Source organism: Mustela lutreola, chromosome 5, assembly GCF_030435805.1.
Source record: "Mustela lutreola isolate mMusLut2 chromosome 5, mMusLut2.pri, whole genome shotgun sequence".
NCBI classification, from domain to species: Eukaryota; Metazoa; Chordata; class Mammalia; order Carnivora; family Mustelidae; genus Mustela; species Mustela lutreola.
This window is the reverse complement of record NC_081294.1, coordinates 80,334,632-80,354,795: the sequence shown is the minus strand read 5'-3', so window position 1 is coordinate 80,354,795 and position 20,164 is coordinate 80,334,632. Positions and strand designations below refer to the sequence as shown.

Genomic DNA, 20,164 nt, shown 5'->3' with positions numbered 1-20,164 from the left:
TTCTTCCTTTCCCTCTGCCCTTTTCCCAGTCATTCTCTATCTCAAATAAATAAAATCTTTTTTTAAAAAAATGAGTACCTCTGGGGCACCTGGGTGGCTCAGCTGGTTAAGTGTCAGCCTTTGGCTCAGCTCATGATCCCGGGGACCTGGGATCAAGCCCCACAGTCTGTTTCTCCCTCTCCCTCTGACCCTCCCCACTGCTTGTGCTCTTGCTCACTTTCTCTAATGAATAAATTAAAAATCTTAACAATAATAAAAACAAATATTTGAAAAATATAATTAACCATGTAAAGGTAGAAGGGAACTGGTGACAGGTTAGGATCTAAATTTCAGCTTCAGGTATATCTTATGAATGCCCATTCACCCAAGCTATATTTAGGTAGATATATTTTAGGCAGATCAACACTGAGTCTAGATTAAGAGCAGGAAACATCTTTGGACATGGGGTGGCATGAAAACCTTCCAAGTCTGACTTTGTGTATTCCTACCCATACAAGAATCAGGACATCTGCACCTCCAGACCACTGGCTACCTCTCAACCTCCCCCACCACTCACTCCATCAGATCCTAGATGCCAACCATACCATCGCCCCCATGCACCTCAAATGCACAAAACTAGTCTTATTTCCAGGTTTTTGCATTTAGACATTCCCTCACATGCTTGATCCCCAAATGCTCTCATGAACGACTCATTTATTATTCTAATTGAGGTACTGGCTTAAAGGACACCACTTTAAGAAGGCCTTCCATGATCACTCGCATATTCCAAAGAAACTTCTCACCAGGCCACCAAGTGTTTTCTTCAGAAGATGTAGGCCAGATAAAGTTTTCTAATTTACCACTCTGCAAACACACACACATACCACTACCTCATAAATGTTCACTTGCCTACCATTTCCCCCCAAACACAGAAGAGTGCTGAAACAAAGAAGCACTCGAATTATTTTTCAATGACTACAGGAGTGAATGAATTATTTCTTGACTAGCTGCCAACTGTGTGACCACAGGCAAAGTATTTAACTTCTCTGGGCTCTAATTTCCTAATCTGCAAAATGAGTAGGCTGGATTGTTCCAGCTCTAGGAATCTATGGTCTATTCTAAGGCAGTAAAATATTTTACAATCTTTCCTTTTAAATCATTCACTGCTCACTTGTCACTCAATTAATTATTTCAGGAATCTTGATACAACAAAGCATTATTTTTCTAAATCACATGCATATACATCACAATGAAACCAACAGAGTAAATGCCAGAAGCCAAAGATGGACACAGCCAAGAACTAACTGAGCAATAGGAGGAATAAAAGGTGGCAGGTCTCCAAATTTATTGCCATTTGCTTTTTTCTCAATTTTGAGAGCACTTATCTAGGGAGAGAGCATTTTAACATGAGGGTTGCAATGTTTAACTTGTTTGATTTTTATTATTATTTGATGTTGCTTAATGGGCTCACTTGTTTAAAACTTCCATAAATCAAGGGTAAGTCTTCAAAGCTCACAGTGGTATGCTGAGCCCCTAAGCCACTAATTTTCACCCTAAGCTGCATGTCAGGCTCACCTGGGAAGCTTCTAAAAACCTCAATGTCCAGGCTACACTTCAAACCAATAAAATCAGAATCTCTGTGCTTCATCCTAGGAATCAGTATACTTTAAACTTCCCAAGTTGTTTCAATGGGCATCCATGATTGAGAATCTAGCCTTAAGGAGATGCTAAATACACAAAAGCAGTACCTACTCACCTGGGAACCAGGATGCCCAAGACCCTGTCCCAGTCCTTCTACTGCTTGCTATTTGCCTTCACAAGACCTCAGTTTTCCCATGTGGCCAATGAAAGACTACAGACAGTGAGAAACAAGGTTGTTCTGGGTCTAAGATTCTAGGACTGTGTAATTTCCACCAGTTGCAAGCCCTACACTGATGCTGGGAACAGAAACCCACTCTATGCTCTTCAAGAACACGAGACAGATGCAATGATTATCTGACACAATGTGGTAAATGGAGAATCAGAGACATGAGCTGGATACTAAAAAAATACAAAGCATGGCCAAATACCCCAGGGAGTCAGAGAAGGCTTCCCAAAAATGTGTGGCTTTTCAAAGCTGAGCTCAGCTGATGAGGTACAGAAGGGGCTTGCAACAGCTAGATACTCAGACGCACACAGCAGAAACTCAGTTCACTGACATTAATAATAAAATTGCAGAGGCAAACTGAAGAGTATAATCCAGTCATTGTTCTCTTACCATAGGCCACAGCAATCTGTCCAGTATTCAGCTTGATTTGCTTACCACACCCCCCACCCACAAATACTGACTCCGCCAAGAATCAGACTCCAAAGAGTCACTTCCCTTTCTCAGGCAGTAGCACATGCACAAACACACAAGCTTCCCCCTGCCTCCACCCACCACCAACCCTGCTGCAGCCACCAGCCTCCGGATTCTGGTTCAAGCGCCCAAAAATGAGCAATCAAGGAAAACACAGAGACACTATTTCTGTCTCTCTGTGCAGGGCAGAAGGTGAGAGCTTCTGCTCTATTGAGAATTTCAACAAAATTTCCCCATTCTTTGATCTAACACAAATTTGGGTTTGAATCCAGACTGCAACTGTTTTTTAACTATGTGATCTTGGGCATGTTAATCATTCTAAACCTCAAGATCTTCATCTAGACACTGGGATGCTATAGATACCACCTCACAGAATCATCACGTGGGTTAAAATTTACAATGTATGCATACATAATGTCTTGGTCAAGACTACGGACTGAGCAGCATCTCCTGAAAGTTTATAAGGGGAAGCCCTAACCTCTATCAATTAAACAAAGAGACTCTAATGGTCTAACAGCCTATGTAAGCCAACCAAAACCCAAGGCTATAAATCCCTCAAGGTTAAGAAATGGAAACAACTAGGCTTTCCCAAATAAGGCAATAGCCTGCGATATAGCCCATCATGTAATTTCCTTGCTACTTCCATATGTTCTCTATAAAAGTATTTGCTCTATAGTTCTGTCAATAGAGCTTTCCTAAATATTTCTAGTTTGGTACTATCCAATATGAACCAATTTTTGTTCAAATAAAATTTACAAAATATGATATGCCTCATATTATCCTTTAATACCGTCAGTGTAACACTATCTGGAGATGAAGCCTTTGGAAGGTAATTAGGTCATCAGGGTAGAATCCTCACAATGGGATTAAAGCCATTCTAAGCAAAGACTGAAGAGCCATTCCGTCCCCTTTCCCTCCCATTTACGGACACAGTAAGAAGGGGGCCATGTGCAAGCCAGGAAAAGTGTCCTCACCAGGAACCAAATCAGTTGGATCCTTAATCTTGGACTACCCAGTCTCCACAACTTTGAGAAATCGGTATTTGCTGTGGAAGCCATCCAGCCCATGGCATCCTGTTATGGCAGTCTATGCAGATTAAGATAGTGGACTTAGTCTCAAATGATCAGTTTTAGCATGGGAAGAGCGGGAAAATCTTCATTGATAGACTCTTCCTAGGCCTCAGTAGCACTGCTAGCTTAGGGGCAAGCCTTCCAGGGACAAACCAGCATGCAGCCAGCAGGGGGATTTCAAATCAGGCTTCATTCTTGGTATCTCAGCAATAAGAAGAGGATGCAAAAGAACTTATAGATGCGGAATCCCTCATCTGTTGATGTTGAGCCACATCAGAATGAGAATACAGGAGGTATCTCTTAAGAACCTGGAGATCAGCATTTGATTCTTGATTTTGCACAGTGCCTCCTTTGAAGAACCTCTTATAAATGTCATCATTTACTCCGTGCCCATACACTACATACTGGGTGCATACTAGAGGGCAGGCACTAGGGTTAGGCGTTTCGGAATAAAAAGTGAAGGAGTGCCCTTCAAAGGTCTTGCATAAGTTTAGCAAAATGAGGAAAGCAGGGAGCAGAGTGTGACACCTTCATTTCCACTCTGCCTGTAGGGAATTGGAGACCCCCAAAAGTTAATTAATTCAAAAGATCCACCCGTAAGTCATACCTTATGGGTGTACCTTACAGTGAATCTTCGGGAGGTCAACAACGTGGTTCTAACATTATCCACACTAATCCCTTAACAATTGCGAAATGTTTCTAACCCTGCAAAGATGAGAAGATGAGGCTTGCTCAAGAGCTCAAAACACTCAAGTGGTGGAGGCTGGACTCAAACCCAGTTCTTCTGACAACAAATCTCTTGACATGATCACACTGTATGGGAGCAAAAGCAGCCCAGCTGTACTCACCATCCGTATCCGTTCATCTTCAAGATTCCTGAGGACAGTGGCAAACTCCTGCAAAGACCTTGCTGGAAAAGAGAAAGTACCATGAAAGGGACATAGAGAAATGGGCCTTTGGGAGCCTTTCCAGGTATAGCTATTATGTTGTGGACTGAAATCCCTCCGCACATGCAGAATCCTAAAGTCAATTGCTTCCCAAGGCTCCCCTTATCTTTTAATCATTAACCATTCAGGATGACCCCCCGAATGCAGGTTAATTTCACCTGGAACTCTAGCTGGGAAAGGATTTCCTTCAAAGACCTGCCTGTTCCTGAGACTACCCAAGGCTGATGAGGTGCTGGCCAGCTTCCAGACTACAGACTAAAAAGGGCAGAGTTCTGCGTAGGAGTTGAAGGATTTCCTGCCCAGGATCTGACCTCTTCGACTTGGGTTGTGGGACTGAGTCAGAAATCAACTTTCCTCTGATACCACAACTGAACCAATATAGCTTGCAATGCAAGCCACATCTCTGGCTTCTCCTTGGATTCTTCTTCCTGAGTCCTCAAGCCACTTGTGAATATAATACACTATAAAAATGCAGCATGGTGGTCAGACCTGGAGAGTCCTCAATAGAGTAATTCCCAAAGGCAAAGGGCAGTAACTGCAATAGCCCTGAGGATATTCAGGACATATACGAAATGTTGGGAGCTCCAGAAGTTACTATAGTGATGCATTTTCATTGCTCTCAGCTATCTCCCGGAGGCCTTCCCTCAACCCCAGATCCGGGTACTCTATGTGACAAGAGGAATTCAATAAGCATTTGACAACCTTTTCAATCCTTGCTCACCCCTGAAGCTAACCAAGATGCCCAACGTAAGAAGATTCAAGGGCAATGACTAGACCCTGCCAGAGACAGGTGTCTTGACACTGCAAATCCTCTGTGCTCAGCACCACCTGCAAAACACAGGAGGTAAAAGAAAAGCAGAAAAGAGAACCAGTACAGCAATCAACAGTAAACCCTCCCTCAGCCTCTGGTTTAAGAAAGAGGGAGGAGAGCTGGACAGCAAGCTCCTCTGTCCATCTGAAGGCAGTGGCAGCTATGGAGCTCCATACCACAACTGTCAGACCTGAATGTGGGGACAGCGGATCAGAGTCTCCAGTTTTCAAAGAGATGGAAAACCAGAACTTTACACAAAGTTGATTTATATGTTAATTCAATTTTAAGAAATGAGTGCCAAAGAAAACATGGTTGTATTCTGATTTCAGCCCACAAACTATCATTTGCAACCTGTAATTCTTTCCTCATCTACCTGTCTTCTGGTCTTGCTCTAAGTTCTATAGTACCAGGGCAAAGAAAAGTCACAAAAACAGCCAGAAGCAAAACATTACAGGAGGGTGGAGAGAAGAACCCCACTGCAAACCTTCAAGCTGCCTCCTACAGGCCCCAGGGTGAGAGAAGTGGTCTCAGAACTCTGAGGAGAAGCCCCCTGGCCCCTGACCCTCCCTACACTTTGGTCCCTCCACTGTTGGTGTGGACTTCTTAATTTATGACACTTAGATACTTCCTATCACAGGAAAAAGGCTCAGTAAGAACAATGACAGTTATGAAGAACAGTGACTCATCTTATCAGACACATGGTTATGACTTACCTATACACATTTCATCATCTGTTTCTGCATCTCCTATGCACTGAAATTTAAATTCATTTAAGGAATCAGCAAATTTCCTCTTCGCCAAAGACAAACCTAGCAAGAAAAAGAGTAAAAAACATGAATTACTGACGTAAATTGATTTTCACATTTGCTGAATGTTTTAGTCCTTCTACTAATGTAGCAGCTAGATTTGGTCTTGAGGCTATTTCAAACACAACGTAAATTCAAAATACTGAACAGCTGTTTCTAACATGAAATTCTTACTGGCTTGAAAAATTACTATTTCTGTTACTTTGCTTTAACCATTCCAGTCCCAGTTCTAATTTCTCAAGCCACATACTGAGTTCTGTCACATACATTGGTCACAGGAGGGAATCCAGGAAGAATTGGGTGTCAGAGCAGCCTGCCACCGACCTCCCCTGTGGTCCGGCAGTGGGTAGGGAGTGGGAAGAAAGAACACGGAAGTGCCCCATTCCCGTGGCACAGGAGCTCCTGGACTCCTCATTCTGCCTCAAGCGCACGTGAGACCGAATTCTCACAACCCTCTCAGCTCCCCCTCATGAGGACGGTGGCCAGCCAGCATGACAAATTCCCATCTGAACCATTTCCCTAGGTCATCGCGTTCCCCACTGCCACAAGAACAAAGCCCTGGCACTGTTCTGAGTTGGGGTAAAAACACACCCCACATATGTTATCTATAAAGAAAGCTCTTAGAAACCCTTGTCGAATCTAAAAAATAAGCTTTCATTTAAGGCAGTATTAAAAGCCAATGATCCCTCCTGAACCCTCAGCTTCTGTTAAGGGTATAAAACCACCCAGGTACCTTTAAGTGGCCTGACAGACACAGCTGCTTGGTACAAATGTGCTTAACTTAATTCCATGTGCAGCCTTCCTGCAGATTAGGCTAATCATTCAAATTACCCTCATAGATGTTTCCCTTATTGAAGAGGAAATGGTATTATGTCCAAATTCCCAGAGGAGGGAAATAGGAGGCATAACTGGCAATATGCACTGGCTTTAATGAGATATAGGGAGGAGGTTGGGAGGATTCTGGCTTCACAGATCGACATAATCTAATGGAACAAAAGTATACATGGGCTTCAGCTCTTCTCCTTTCTAAGGAGCACCAGATGTGCTCCTTAAAGTGGGGAGTCATTTTTTTTTTCCATCTTTTGGTTTTGTTTGTTTCCTCTCTGTGTACCCGGCAATGCATCACGCTCAGTGCATGCTGAATAATGTGTGTGGAGGGCAGTATACAAATTTGACCACCAGTGTGCAGCTCGCCAATCCCAGAGCTTACTCAAGCAGTAGGGGCCAGTGGAAGAGCCCAGCTAAGCAGTCCTGCTGTTCTCAGGTCTGGGGCTCAGGCTTACCACACAGACAGCAGGGGCTCCTGCTTGAAAACCACCCTCCTGTGGGCTTGGATGACATGAATCCCAAGATAGCATGGCTTATGCAAGGCCCTCTGCTCTGCACCAAAAGAGGAAGACACTTGAAGTGAAGAAGGAGAATCCAGGAGCCACCAGCCAATACTCTCCAGTCTCTCCCTGGTTCAGTCACTTTAATGCAATGGACCTAGGCAAAAGTCCAAAGATCCTGGCAGAGAAGTCAGCATCTCCTAAAACTGGCCGACTCAAGCTGAAGATATCCCTAAGAATACCAGGGTGACATTCCCTGGCAAGTCAAGAAAGAAACAGATACATCTCAAAGTCAGAACACTGTGAGGAGGAAAGACAGGAGGCCCATGGGCAGGCAGGATAAAATAAAGGAAAAACCACCTTTCAGAGTGGAAGACAAAGCCCCCAAGAAGGCCAAAAAGTATCAGGTATAGAATGTGGGCATGGCTGTGCTCGGTCTCACTGGAGTTAGAATGTTCTGATCAGAAATCACAAAGAAAGGCCTGAGCCAAGAGTAAGGCTAGAGTTGCTTCTCTCCACCTAACAATCCTCTGGTGCCTCCTCCATAGGCAAGAAGGACTCAAGCTGGACAACCATCTCCACACAGTGGAATAAAGGTAAAACTTAAGGCAGGCTTGGGAAACCTCCCAACACGCACAGAGAAGCTATGCTGCCAGGGGCAGCTACCAATGAGGATCAAGGAGTGGATAATCCTGCACAACAGGGTCTTTGTGTGGCCTTTTCATAGGAGGACCCATTTCACCTGGAGCAGAAATTGTTAGCTTATGACCAGAAAGTAACCTTATTTCGTTGTTGAGACACACAGCACACCCCACCACAAAATAAACCTGAGAAGTCATGTGGGCCCCACAAAGCTAATAAAGAGGCCTCTCCCCCTCACAAAAGAATTAGGTAATGAGTGCTAGTCTGGAGTCCATGCTGGGTTATAGGTCAGTGAGTACAGCTAGATAGACTAAAAATCCCAATTACTGATATCTGGAAAGGAAATCACCATGGGCTTGAATGGCTCATGCCTGAGAGAGAAATCTTGGTAAAGGTGTAGGAGGACAACAGGTATTTTGCTCGTTCAGCATCCACTCCCCAGTTTTTTGAACAGCAGTTCAAGCTTGTTTTATTCTATTTTTTTAAAAAGATTTTATTTATTTACTTGGCAGAGAGCAAACACAAGCAGGGGAGGAGGCAGGCAGAGGGAGAAACATGCTCCCCGCTGAGCAAGGAGCCTGATGTGGGACTTGATTCCAGGACCCAGGGATCATGACCTGAGCCAAAAGCAAATGCTTAATTGACTGAGCCACCCAGGCATCCCTCAAGCTTGCTTTGAAGAACCTTGGCTTTTATATTTGCCTTGCCTTTGGTTGTAGGCTGGTCAGCCCCTTCCCTAGCCCCTTGCCCTCACCCCAACTTCACCTGGCTCCTGGGTTCAAATTTTAGCTCCACCATTTCCTAGAAGTGTAACTACCCCTAGGTTAGGCCTAACTTCTTATTCGCCTCACCTGACATAAGTTGTCAGCCCCACCTAGGTCATCAGATTGTCAGGAGACCCAGGGAAACACACTACACAAGCACTCTGTACACTGTCAGCTTCAGGTCTAGGCAAGGCTGGGCTCTTCTTCCCTAATGTGTGAATCCTGCAATGACGAAGCCAGAGAAGATAAGCAGGACTACCTATGCTGAGAACTCAGCTAAGTAGAGGAGTGACGTAAGAGCACACAGCTCAAACATGGGGATCTAAGACTCTATCAGCCTCTGCAGCCTCTGTAGCATGTGGATACACCATGCTGCCTCACCCTGTTAAGATAAAACCCTCTCTGTTACTTGGGACAATGACGAAGACACCAAAAAAAACATCTAAAACACACGAACTCTTGTCTACTTCAACCCAAAATGACCGGTAGAATCTTATGTTGACGATCAACTCTGCCACACAGCTATTGGGAGATTTCTTTCTGGAGCTTTCACCGCGACCCAACAGGAATCTAAAATGCACACGCCAGTGAGAGGAGTACAGAAAACAGAGAGGCTGGTACTGGTGCTGAGTGCATGCCAAGCTTCACGACACCCTGCTTGTATAACCCCACTGTCTCATGTTCAGTACAAGACAGAGCAAGGCGCCAAAAGTCAATGATATTTACTATGCAGAAACATCTGTTGCTAGAAAGGCAGAATGCCGGCCAGAGCAGACAGGAGTCGTAACTGGCAGCTTCTGGGGAGGCCAAGTATTTGCCTTACCGAATTAAGTCACCTCTGCCTCTGGGTGAGGAGACCAGGCAGCTAAGCGACACAGAAGCAGCTAGAAGTCTAGGCACTGAGGGACCACTCTCAAAGGTGTCTGCTGACTGGGGAACAGAGGGAAATGCCATTCTCTTCCTGTGGATGCCCACGCTCTGCCCCCGGATACTCATCACACAGAGTGCTAAGAGAATGTAAACTAAATACCAATTCTTCTTTCAGTAAAAGAAGGTTGATACCTTTTTTTTTTTTAAGTTAGGCTCTACCTTAGGTTACACAAGTTTTACCTCAGTACCACAAGTCAAGCCATTCCCATTTTCTTTTGGAGGGAAATTTAACATCTATGTGCTCACACAAACATACCATGCTGAAAGACTCAAGGTAACCTCACTATGACATTTATTTCACGCATCTCTTACCTTTCTTCAGAACTGTATATAACTATCCATAAACTTTTTTTACTCCTTGGTCACATCTCCTGGATTTAGAAACTGATTACAGTTAATGAAGTCCAACTGCCAAGGTAAGTATTTGTGACAAGAATGGCCTGTTGGCTGCTTAAAGCACAAATACTGAAGTCCTCAATCCTAGCTAATCCTTCCCTTCTCTGAAAGTCAATTACATTTACTCTCTGTGCCTGATCACCTTGTATTTGGAATGATTCCAGATCCATGCATGAGTGGTTCCCTGGCATAACACATAGTAAGTGCCTGAGACAGGCCCAGACGAGGTGGCCCTCAAGACATGTTGTACTGATCTGACTAGGCAAAGCCACAGATATTGGCTTAAGTGGAACATCTGAGATGGCACAATAAGAGGACCCACAGTGACGGCTGGAACATGGACACGAGTCCCCAAAACTGCAGCTTGGCTGCAACTCCCATTCTCAGGTAAAGTTACCACTCTCTAAATCAAACTCACTCTCCTCTCCTATGCTCTCAAAAAACAGCCAACCAAGGACCTCTTCCTGCATCCCCAGTTTGGCAAAGGGGGCCACCATCTGTCCTGCCACACAAGTCAAAGTCACACCTTGTATCACCCCTGGTAGCACGGTATCCTTCCCAAGTGTGTCTGTCTTGCCTCCTAAGCATCTCAGTTCTATTCACTTGTCCCTATCACCATCAGCAACCCCTAAACCAAATGCCCTCATTTGCCTGGGTAACTGCAACTGCCTCTGCTCTGGACCCCGAAACCCACTTTTGTCCTTTCAATCAGTTCTCCCCTCAGTCATGTCAGCTCCAATAGTGAATCCTGCAAAGGGCTTCCAGAGTTCTAAAAACCAAGATCAAAGTCCCTCCCAAAGTCTGAGAAGCCCTGCAGGGCCTAGGCCCCCAACTCCCTTTCCAGGTTCTGCCAGCTCCTTGAACATCCTGCTCATCCTGCAGTCCTTAGAAGTTCAGTCCACTAAAAAGCCTACTCTGACTTCTGTAACCAGGCCAACCCCTACCCTCCCCTCACTCTAAGTCCTATGCACCTCTTTTTGTGTGTGTGTACCTCCTTCTTCATAGCAATTTTATATTGTTCAGGTGGTAATTCTATTAGTACCTCCCCAACTAGTAAATTCCTGAAGGGTGAGAACTGTGTCTCTTCATGCTCACCACTACGTCCTCACAAGCTAGCACATAACCTGACTGAGAGCAGGAGTCACAGAAAGCACAAAGTGGGAGGGGAAGCTGGGCTCTTTACTAGCTCCCTGCACTCATCAAAGGTGAAATTCCCGATTATATAATTCATTTAGGAAAAAAAAGTTGATTAGATATATATTAGGAGGAATTTCAAACTTAGGTAAGTCTGGCTGAAGCTGGTGTATATAGGAATCACCTCCCCTAATGTTGTCTGTTGAGGAAGATTCCCACAGAGCTGTAGCAAGAGCCACCAGGAGAAATGGGCTATAAACATGTCTTGTGGGGTGCCTGGGTGGCTCAGTGGGTTAAAGCCTCTGCCTTGGGCTCTGGTCATGATCCCAGCATCCTGGGATCAAGCCCAGAGCCACCAGGATCTCTGCTCAGCAGGGAGCCTGCTTCCCTTCCTCTCTCTCTCTGCCTGCCTCTCTGCCTACTTGTGTCCTCTGTCAAATAAATAAATAAAATCTTTAAAAAAAAAAATCTGGTGTTGGCCACAACTATGTGTGCCCTTCCAGCCCCAGGCTTTCCCCAAGCCAGGAGCTAAAACAGACAAAGGTAGAGTTCCAGAGACACTTCTCTTTTTGCCCATACCTGGGCCAGCTGAAAATATATCCTATCAGAAACCATGCTTGGGGACAGGCATTTCCCAGTCTGCAAGTGGCATTTTAAACCTAGTGCCACTGCTTAACGGTAAGAAAAGCAAGTGTTGTTCTTTTGTTCACTCTACAGACTGAAACTCTGCACTTTTTCAGGAGCAAAAAGAGACAGTGTTCATATCTGACAGTCAAACAAAATACCCCCATAGCATTCATCTAGTTTCTGTGATGCAGTCTTACCTATGGCCACTAGGTGGCGATGGACTGTATCAGGGAAAGGTGGCTAATAACCTAAAGAGAAATGACAAAGCCAGCCTCAAATGTAGTGCTGGGCACAGACCATGTCCTGCTGATGAACACACCCAGCCGAGAAGGGAAATGTCCAGTGGGCACTCAATCAGCAATGGAGAGAGGGGCCCTGGCATCCATGGGGAAGAAATGCCCTAATACATTAGAGCGTTCTTGTTCATCTTACCCATTCAAGCCTGAGATACGGAGAGAAAGGGTTGGAGGGATGAAGTCACTGCCAGCACGTCTCTTACATTCTTTCAGATCTGGTGGGAGCAGACTCAGACGACCATTCGTGTCATCCAAGGATGATATGCCCACCAGGCACATCAACCTCCACCTCATGAGCGTCCTGATTATACATCCATGTGCTTTTCCTGAGGCCATTTCCCTAAAATTCTATTTCCTAAATGAGGCCATAGCCAACACAGACTCTGGAGAATTTGTTTTTCCAACCAGAGCACTAAGGCTAACGAAATTTTCCGAGTTGATTTTTAAAATGAAATTCAATAGAAGAAAGGGGCGCTTCACTCTTTTCCAGATAAGGTTTCTAATACTATTTACATGGAAACATTCTTCAAGAATAATATGGGAGACCCAAACTCATCTTTGACTACATCAAAATAAGTGTAAACACATTTTGCATTCATTTATGGGGTACTTATTATGTACTTTATTTTTATATAATTATGTATGTTATTTATGGGGTACTTTATTATGTACTTATTATGAGTACTTTAACTCATATTGTCCTCACAATCATCCTATGAATAGGAATTATCATTCCTATTTTGCAGATGGGGAAACAGATTCAGAGATTAAATAATATGCCATGGTCACACAGCTAATGAATGGTAATATAAGAAACCTGGTCTCTGTGACTCCAAAACTCTCAACTACTATACTCCATGGCCTAACCTACTCAAATATTTGAGACTCCTCTATCAATGTACTCAAAGAAATCAAAGAACTATACATACACATTCCATATCCTTTAGGAGGATGTAAGTTAGAAGGATCTCATCTGGGTACAGTAAGTGCTTCCTTACCTGTGATTTCAGTTGCCTGCCATGCTCCTCAGTTTATAAGCAGATGACTCTCCTTCTGCCTTAATGTCAGAAGGTCAGTAGTAACCTAATGCTATGTCACAATGCCTACGTCATTCACTTCATGTCATCTCATCACGTGGGCATTTTATCATCTCACATCATCACAAGAAGAGTGAGGACACTAAGATATTTTGAGACACAGTCCACATTCACGTAACTTTCATTACAATGTATTGTTTTAACTCTCTTACTGTATTTGTAATTATTATTAATATCTCACTATGCCTGATTTAAAAATTAAACTTTATCATTGGTATGTATGAGTAATCTAAATGCATGGGGAAAAAACAAATAGTATATACAGGTTTAATGCTATCTGTGGTTTCAAGGCATCCACTGGGGATCCTGGAACATATCCCTTGTGGATGGGGGGCAGGGGGAGAAGGACTACTGTATACAAACTTGCAAATTAAGGCAAAACATGTCAGAGAGATCAGATCAGAAAAGCTACAGGAGTGCGAGCAGGCTATTATTCTAGTTACGGCCATTGGTGGAATCGTCCCCCCCACCCCCCGCCAAAAAAAAAAGAAAGAAGAAGAAGAAGAACAGGAAGTAGCATTTGAAAAGAGCTTTAAAAGTGAAATCAGTTAAGACTGATGATTCACAGACCTATACCCTTGAAACAAATAATACATTATATGTTAATAAAAAAAGTGAAATTAGAGGAGGTGCAGGGCAGGGTAAACAGGCATGAGAAGGTATTCTAGAAGTAGCAACAGGATGCAAAGAAATGCAAAAGCAGAGAACCCAGCATCAAACAGTAGGCAATTGCTTGATAGAAAGAAGGTAAGACTAGGAAAAGGGGTTAAAATCACGGAAGGACTAGAATGCCAAGCTAAGGAATATAGACTTTATCCCTAAAGAAATGGTAACCATATTTTTGTAAAGAAGAAAGACAAAATCAGCTTAAACATTGATTATGACTTTTACTAAGGCCCAGAACTTCATTTTGGGACTTCTACTCTGACTTCCCATCCTGCTTCACTGCTAAAAACATACACCCACAGTCAAGGGGCTTTCTCCTTGTGGGATGAATACATGGTACAGGAAACCTCTCAACCTTGACACTGGACACACAGACCACAGGTCAGCCAGGAGATAACCAGAAAATGAGGGATTCAAAGAAACTCTGCTCCCTACTGAAAACTCCAAGTTCACATCTGGATTATGAGGGCTCAGTAACACCCTTACTACAGACAGGTATACAAAGATATATACTAAGACAACTGTATTTCCAAAGGGCTGCATTTTCTGTTCTTCTTCTTCTTTTTTTTTTTTTTTTAAGATTTTATTTATTTACTTGACAGACAGAGATCACAAGTAGGCAGAGATGCAGGCAGAGAGAGAGAGAGGAGGAAGCAGGCTCCCCGTGGAGCAGAGAGCCGAATGTGGAGCTCAATCCCAGGACCCTGGGATCACGACCTGAGCTGAAGGCAGAGGCTTTAACCCACTGAGCCACCCAGGCGCCCCTGTCTGTTCTTCTTAAGAACACGGGGAATTTAAGTCCTAAGATGTGATCTTTTATGAAGAAATTCCAGACTAGCTTATTGTCACAGAATAGGTCCTCAAAAAGCATTTGCTCATCAGGGACTACTGTTTTGAATGATTAAGTCAGCATCAGACCTATACTGAAACCTGAAGCCCAAAAGAGCCCAGCCCCAAATGTGCATCGCTCAGGCCCGACACAAAGCAGAAAACAAGGACACAGAGAACTGAGGGAATGGATTCAGAACAATCACATTGGCATAAAGCTCCAAGACCTTCTATGACAGTGGGTAAGTACAAGAAAAACTCCCTCCAGAGAAACAATAGTGATTTGCTTGGTTAAAACAAAGAACCCCATTTTAAGAGGGACTGATCAAGTGAAAGAGCAAAAAAGAAAGGGTATTTCCATGCAGTTCAAGAGTAAACGTCACACACACACAGTGTCAAGGTCAATTCAGAAGAGTATGAAGTGTGTGGACTTGCAAACATGGATTCAAACCCTGGATCTGCCAATTACCAGCTCTAGGACTGGGAAAATGGCTCAACCTTTCCAAGAGTCTATGTCACGATGAGGGTAACAAGTACCTCACGGGTTTGTTGTGGGAATTAAATGGAAGAAAAAATGTGAGCAGAACACAGGGTTGTCCCTAGATGCTGTTTTTTTTTCCTTCCCACACAGGCACAGTCTGGCTGAATGCAGGTTGGAGACAAGAGAATCAACAAAATGAGAATCTTCATTAGCTTTCAGAATTAAGGAATTTTTGTCTCATTAATTCATCAAACTTACCAAATACAGGTATCCTGTTTTTCTGAAGTTCAACTTACACCACTCCACTTTAACAAAGTATGTCCCTTAGTACCTATTTTCACTAAACAAAAGAAAGCCAAAAGGATTTTTCTGTTCACAGCGAAAGGGAAAATAGTGTTCAGTGTTAGCTATGCCACGAGCCATGCCTGGAGTGACTAGAGCGGCCATAGCTTTGAACTGTGTTTGTGAGCATCTGTATTTTATCTCAATTGATTTTGTGCAGTCGTTAGCAAGACATATCCGAAAGCACCCAAAAAGCTTGAGAGAAGTTATTTTGGGGCACCAGGGATGCTTAAAACTTTTTCCACGTAAATTAATAGTAATTCTGCTTCTACAATGTCCAACTCTCTTAGAGGAACGCTTCTCAAACTTACATATGCACCTGAAGACCAGGTCATCTTGTTAAAATGCTGATTCTGATTTAGTAAGCCTGGAAGTGTACATTTCAAACAAGTTTCCAGGTGATACCAATGTTGCTGGTCCAGGCATCACACTCTCTAGTCAAGGTCTGGAATTCCCAACAGAGACCCTGAGAGTCAAGATCACAGTGTTTTCCTCCTTCCAAGCCCAGCACCTAGAGCACACAAGACCTCAGTATATATTTGAAGAATGGATTCCTTGAAAGGACTTCAACTGTTGCACAAAAAAACAGAATGGGAGCTAGAGTAAGAATCAGAAACAGGCTGCATCCTTGCTCACCCAGGAACAACGCCTGCGAACCTAGGCAAAGTAAATTAACACGTTAGCCTTGGACAGCTCTTTGAAAACCAGAAGGATGATCAGTGATCTTTAAGGTCTCTTCTAGCTCTAAAAATTCCACCCAAAGTATTTTTTCTGTGCTTTTTAAAAAATGTGTTAATCGTCAGGGTATACACTGGCTATTTCTACAGTGAGACACACCTCTGTCATTCTCAGATAGCAGTTTCCAAAAATCCAACTGAGAGAACACAGACTCTGTTAGTCTCAGCAAATAACCATAGCAACTAATACCCCCAAATAAAATGATGTCTTCACAATGATGTGCTGGCTCAATTAGATTAAGAGGGTGACGTGTACCATCTCAAAATTTATGGTAGTAAACTTAGAGCAAAAGCCAGACTTTCTTGGAAGAGAATTTTAAGAAAAAAAGTGGGGGTGGGGGAGGTGGGGATGAGGGGTGTCTTGCCAGTAAAATGAAGACAGGACAAGGAGCCAGAAAAACGGAGATGAGAAACTAGAACAGAACTGCCCTGCCTGTCCAGGTCCATGCATACAAGGCCCAGGCACCCACATGGGAATCCAGAACTCAGTTAATTGTCCTCAGGGACAGTTCTTTTTTTTTTTTCTTTTTTTCACCTCAGGGACAGTTCTGAGGGCCACCACTTCTACCAGGGAGTCATCAAGTGACTGCATTTTGTCCTTCTTCTGTGCCTTTCTTCATGCATATAATAAAAGGAAAATGAATACTGCTACCTCAGAAAAGATTTGAGGGATTTACCAAAGGGACCATGAAGCTCTTGAGTGAAAAATGGGATATCGCAAGAGTCCATCCAGGCTGATAATGAATTTCCAAGCCCAATTCTCCACAGATCACCCGGGATGCAGATATTCCTGTTCCAAGGTCTTGAGATTAAAGCTGGAATTGTGAAGCAAAAACCCAACATCTGGAAGATCTAGAACTTAGGCCTTACTGCACCCCCAGGTTTGCCTCTTCCAGCATCTGCACAATCACAATCACTTTGTACACATTCAGGCAAGCAAGAATTTCACAAAAAAAGCAGGAAAAGGGAAGCCAAGACCCATCAACTTCCACTAATCCCTGACACTTTTCTAGCAAAGAAAAGAAAAGAAAGAAAGGAAAAGAAAAGAGAAGAGAAGCAAAACCAAAAACCCAGCCCAAAGAATCTGGTCTTAAATTACATTCAAATGTAAAGAACAATTTCTGTTAACAAGAAAATCCCAAAGAGCAGAGCCCTGAAATAATGCACATCAGATCCATCTCCAGCTGCTCTCAACAGCTAAGATGAATGTGAGCATAGCCAAAGGAAGACAAGGCACTGCGAGTAAAGAGAGGCCTTCCTCCAGCCAATCAAGCCTAGAATGATGAGTAAGCACTCGAATAATGAGTAAACTCAAAATCTCCCCTCAGCCATCTATAAGGTCTCTATATTTATTTCCACCTGCATGAAATCATGGCCGGGGAGGGGCCGGGGGGGGATTGGTCCTGTGAGTAAAGGGGTGATGCTCAGAAGTGCTTAGCACCCAGCCTGCAGCAAGCACTCAAAAAAAAAAAAGAAAGAAAGAAAGAAAAGAAAAAAAAAAAAACAATAGATATTAATAGTACTCGGGATTACTCAAGAATGTAATAACTAATATGTAGGGTGATTTATTTCTGTATAAAAATCAGAGGACAGCCACTTGGCCTCCTACCACCCACCTTTACACTCCCCTACCTTGCTGACCTCTGACCATTACTATGATCTAAATGGAATCCATCTAATGCTCGGGAACAGTTCAAACGTCCCCACTAACACCACAGGAGGTAGGGCAGCCACTCCTTAGCATCAGAGTAAGTTCCATTTAAAAAGGAAAAACTGGGGTACCTGGGTGGCTCAGTGGGTTAGGCTGCTGCCTTCGGCTCAGGTCATGATGCCGAGGTCCTGGGATCGAATCCCGCAACGGGCTCTCTGCTCAGCGGGGAGCCTGCTTCTTTCTCACTCTCTCTGCCTGCCTCTCTGCCTACTTGTGATCTCTGTCCAATAAATAAATAAATCTTTAAAAAAAAAAAATAAAAAGGAAAATCTGCCTGTCTCCCCATGGATTAAATCAACGTTTCCTGAAGGGGGGGGGGGGAGCACATAGTGTTTCTGAACAGAGCCACACCTAGTAACATCCTCAGAGATTAGTTTCACTTTCTTTTATCCCCTGTTCAATGCCCCACTCTCCTGCTGCACCTAGGGGAGGCTGGGCTGTTCCTGGGACCAGGCAGTGAGGTCCAGGTGGGCAACAACTGCCCTCCACACACTCCCCAAGAAAATCCCAGGTTCCCTACTATGTTGCCTCCTTACCAGCTTTGCCCCAGTCAGATAAGAAATTGGGCTTCAGCTAGTTCTCAGAGAATCCCCACACTCCACACCATCACAGGATTTGACCGATCAGATTAATATGTCTCCAAATACACTGAACATTAACGGTGATAGACCTGCCTCGGGAGCATATCCCAGCCACCTCCATCAAAATTCTGAGGCTGCGGCCCAGGAATTTGGGCAATTCTTATGCATGCTCAAGTAAGAGAACCGCTACTATCCAAGCCCTCGGAACATCTAGTACCACGTACCAATAATGGAACCTCTCCTGATTACAAAGGTAGAGCGGCAAGGAACAAGCCAGAACTTCTAGTTCCTGACAATAGGTTTACAAATGTTCCCAAAGCAGGCAATTAACGCTTGTAGAAGAAGAAATCTAAGTGACAGTAGAGGTGGGAGGAGGGAACACCATAATTCAATTTAAAAACCATAAATGCTGAATACTTAGGCTTTTTCCAAAAATGTTCTTAATCATGTGTCTTATTCCAAAGCCCACATGAGCACCTAGAAAGGCAGCACTCTTTAGGGCCTGATTTGGTACAGACCCTGCTTATGGCACAAGGAGCTGATGAATGGCCCTCATGCTGCCTGCCTAGAAACCCATCCAGAATCCATGTTTCCCAAAGAAGTGAGAGCTGCCTGCAGCACGTGAGAAGCCAAGCAATGCTGGACCACAGGCCTGGGCCAGGGCTGCCAATAAGGATCTAACCAGTTAATCTTCTCCAACTGAGCATGCAAAAAGTAAATGTGATACAGACTCAAGTGAATCCAGGATACAGGCTCCCAGGCAGCTGAGAGAGAGGACTATCGCTCTGTGGACATGGAACCCATGCAGTTACACTGGAACCCACACTCAGAAGGGCCACTTGGCTTAATGCTATCCTGCCACCACCTTGACATTTAAAATTTTATCTCTGAACTTGTATTTTCTAAGTGAAGTCTGGTGGGAAAAGCAGAGCAGAGATCTCCAATATGCATGTCCACCAGGGCCCCTTGCAACCCCAGGTACATATGGTGTTTGCAATGCCCAATGAGTCCAGAACTCTGGTGGACCCATGATGTATGAAAGTCGAGCTATACTAAAACCAAGTACAAGGTATTTGTGTCACGTCTGTAACTGAGTAAGTGTGAATGCTGACAGGCCTGAGAGCTCATGTTTTCCTTCCAAATCAAAACTTAGCAAATGCAGAAAGGCAGCATTCTAACAAATATGAATGACCAAGAGACACTGCCATAGCCTTTCTTACTCCTGTTATTTCCCTGGTTAAGTCAACCACACAATGCAGGGAAAGATTTAGCAACCTACACATCTTCGCTCCTTCAGGTCCTTCCTTACTCATCAGTAAGGTAGAGAACATTCGTAAAATGTTTGATTTTGAAGACATGAAACAAAAACAGCTGAATTAGGGCGTTTTCACAGAAACAGAAAAAGCTATCTTAAAATCTGTATGGAACTATAAAAGACCCCCAACAGCCAAAGTAATCTTGAGAAGGAAAAAAGCTGGCGGCATCCTGCTCTAATCAGGAACTACCATACAACCCCTGGGGATAAAAATAAATGTTTATAAAAAATGAAAAAAAAATTTTTTAAAGAAAAAAGAACTACCATACAAAGCTATAGTAATGAAAAAAGTAAGGTTTTGGCATTAAAATAGATGTACAGACCAATGGAACAGAGGA

At 43.7% G+C, this 20,164-nt stretch overlaps 1 protein-coding gene across 6 annotated transcripts in view; it reads right to left on the bottom strand.

Moving 5' to 3' along the window:
• ARHGAP26 (Rho GTPase activating protein 26) overlaps nt 1-20,164 on the bottom strand; it is a 448,623-nt gene that overhangs the window by 333,977 nt on the left and 94,482 nt on the right. For 5 of the 6 annotated variants that reach the window (XM_059174922.1, XM_059174924.1, XM_059174925.1 and 2 more), the window contains exons 2-3: nt 5,859-5,954; nt 4,236-4,297 (exon numbers count right to left, since the gene is read on the bottom strand). In XM_059174922.1, coding sequence (XP_059030905.1) covers nt 4,236-4,297; nt 5,859-5,954 — 158 coding nt within the window. Of the gene's footprint in view, nt 1-4,235; nt 4,298-5,858; nt 5,955-13,066; nt 13,094-20,164 lie in introns of those variants that run through there. The other variant, XM_059174926.1, reaches the window with a different exon arrangement.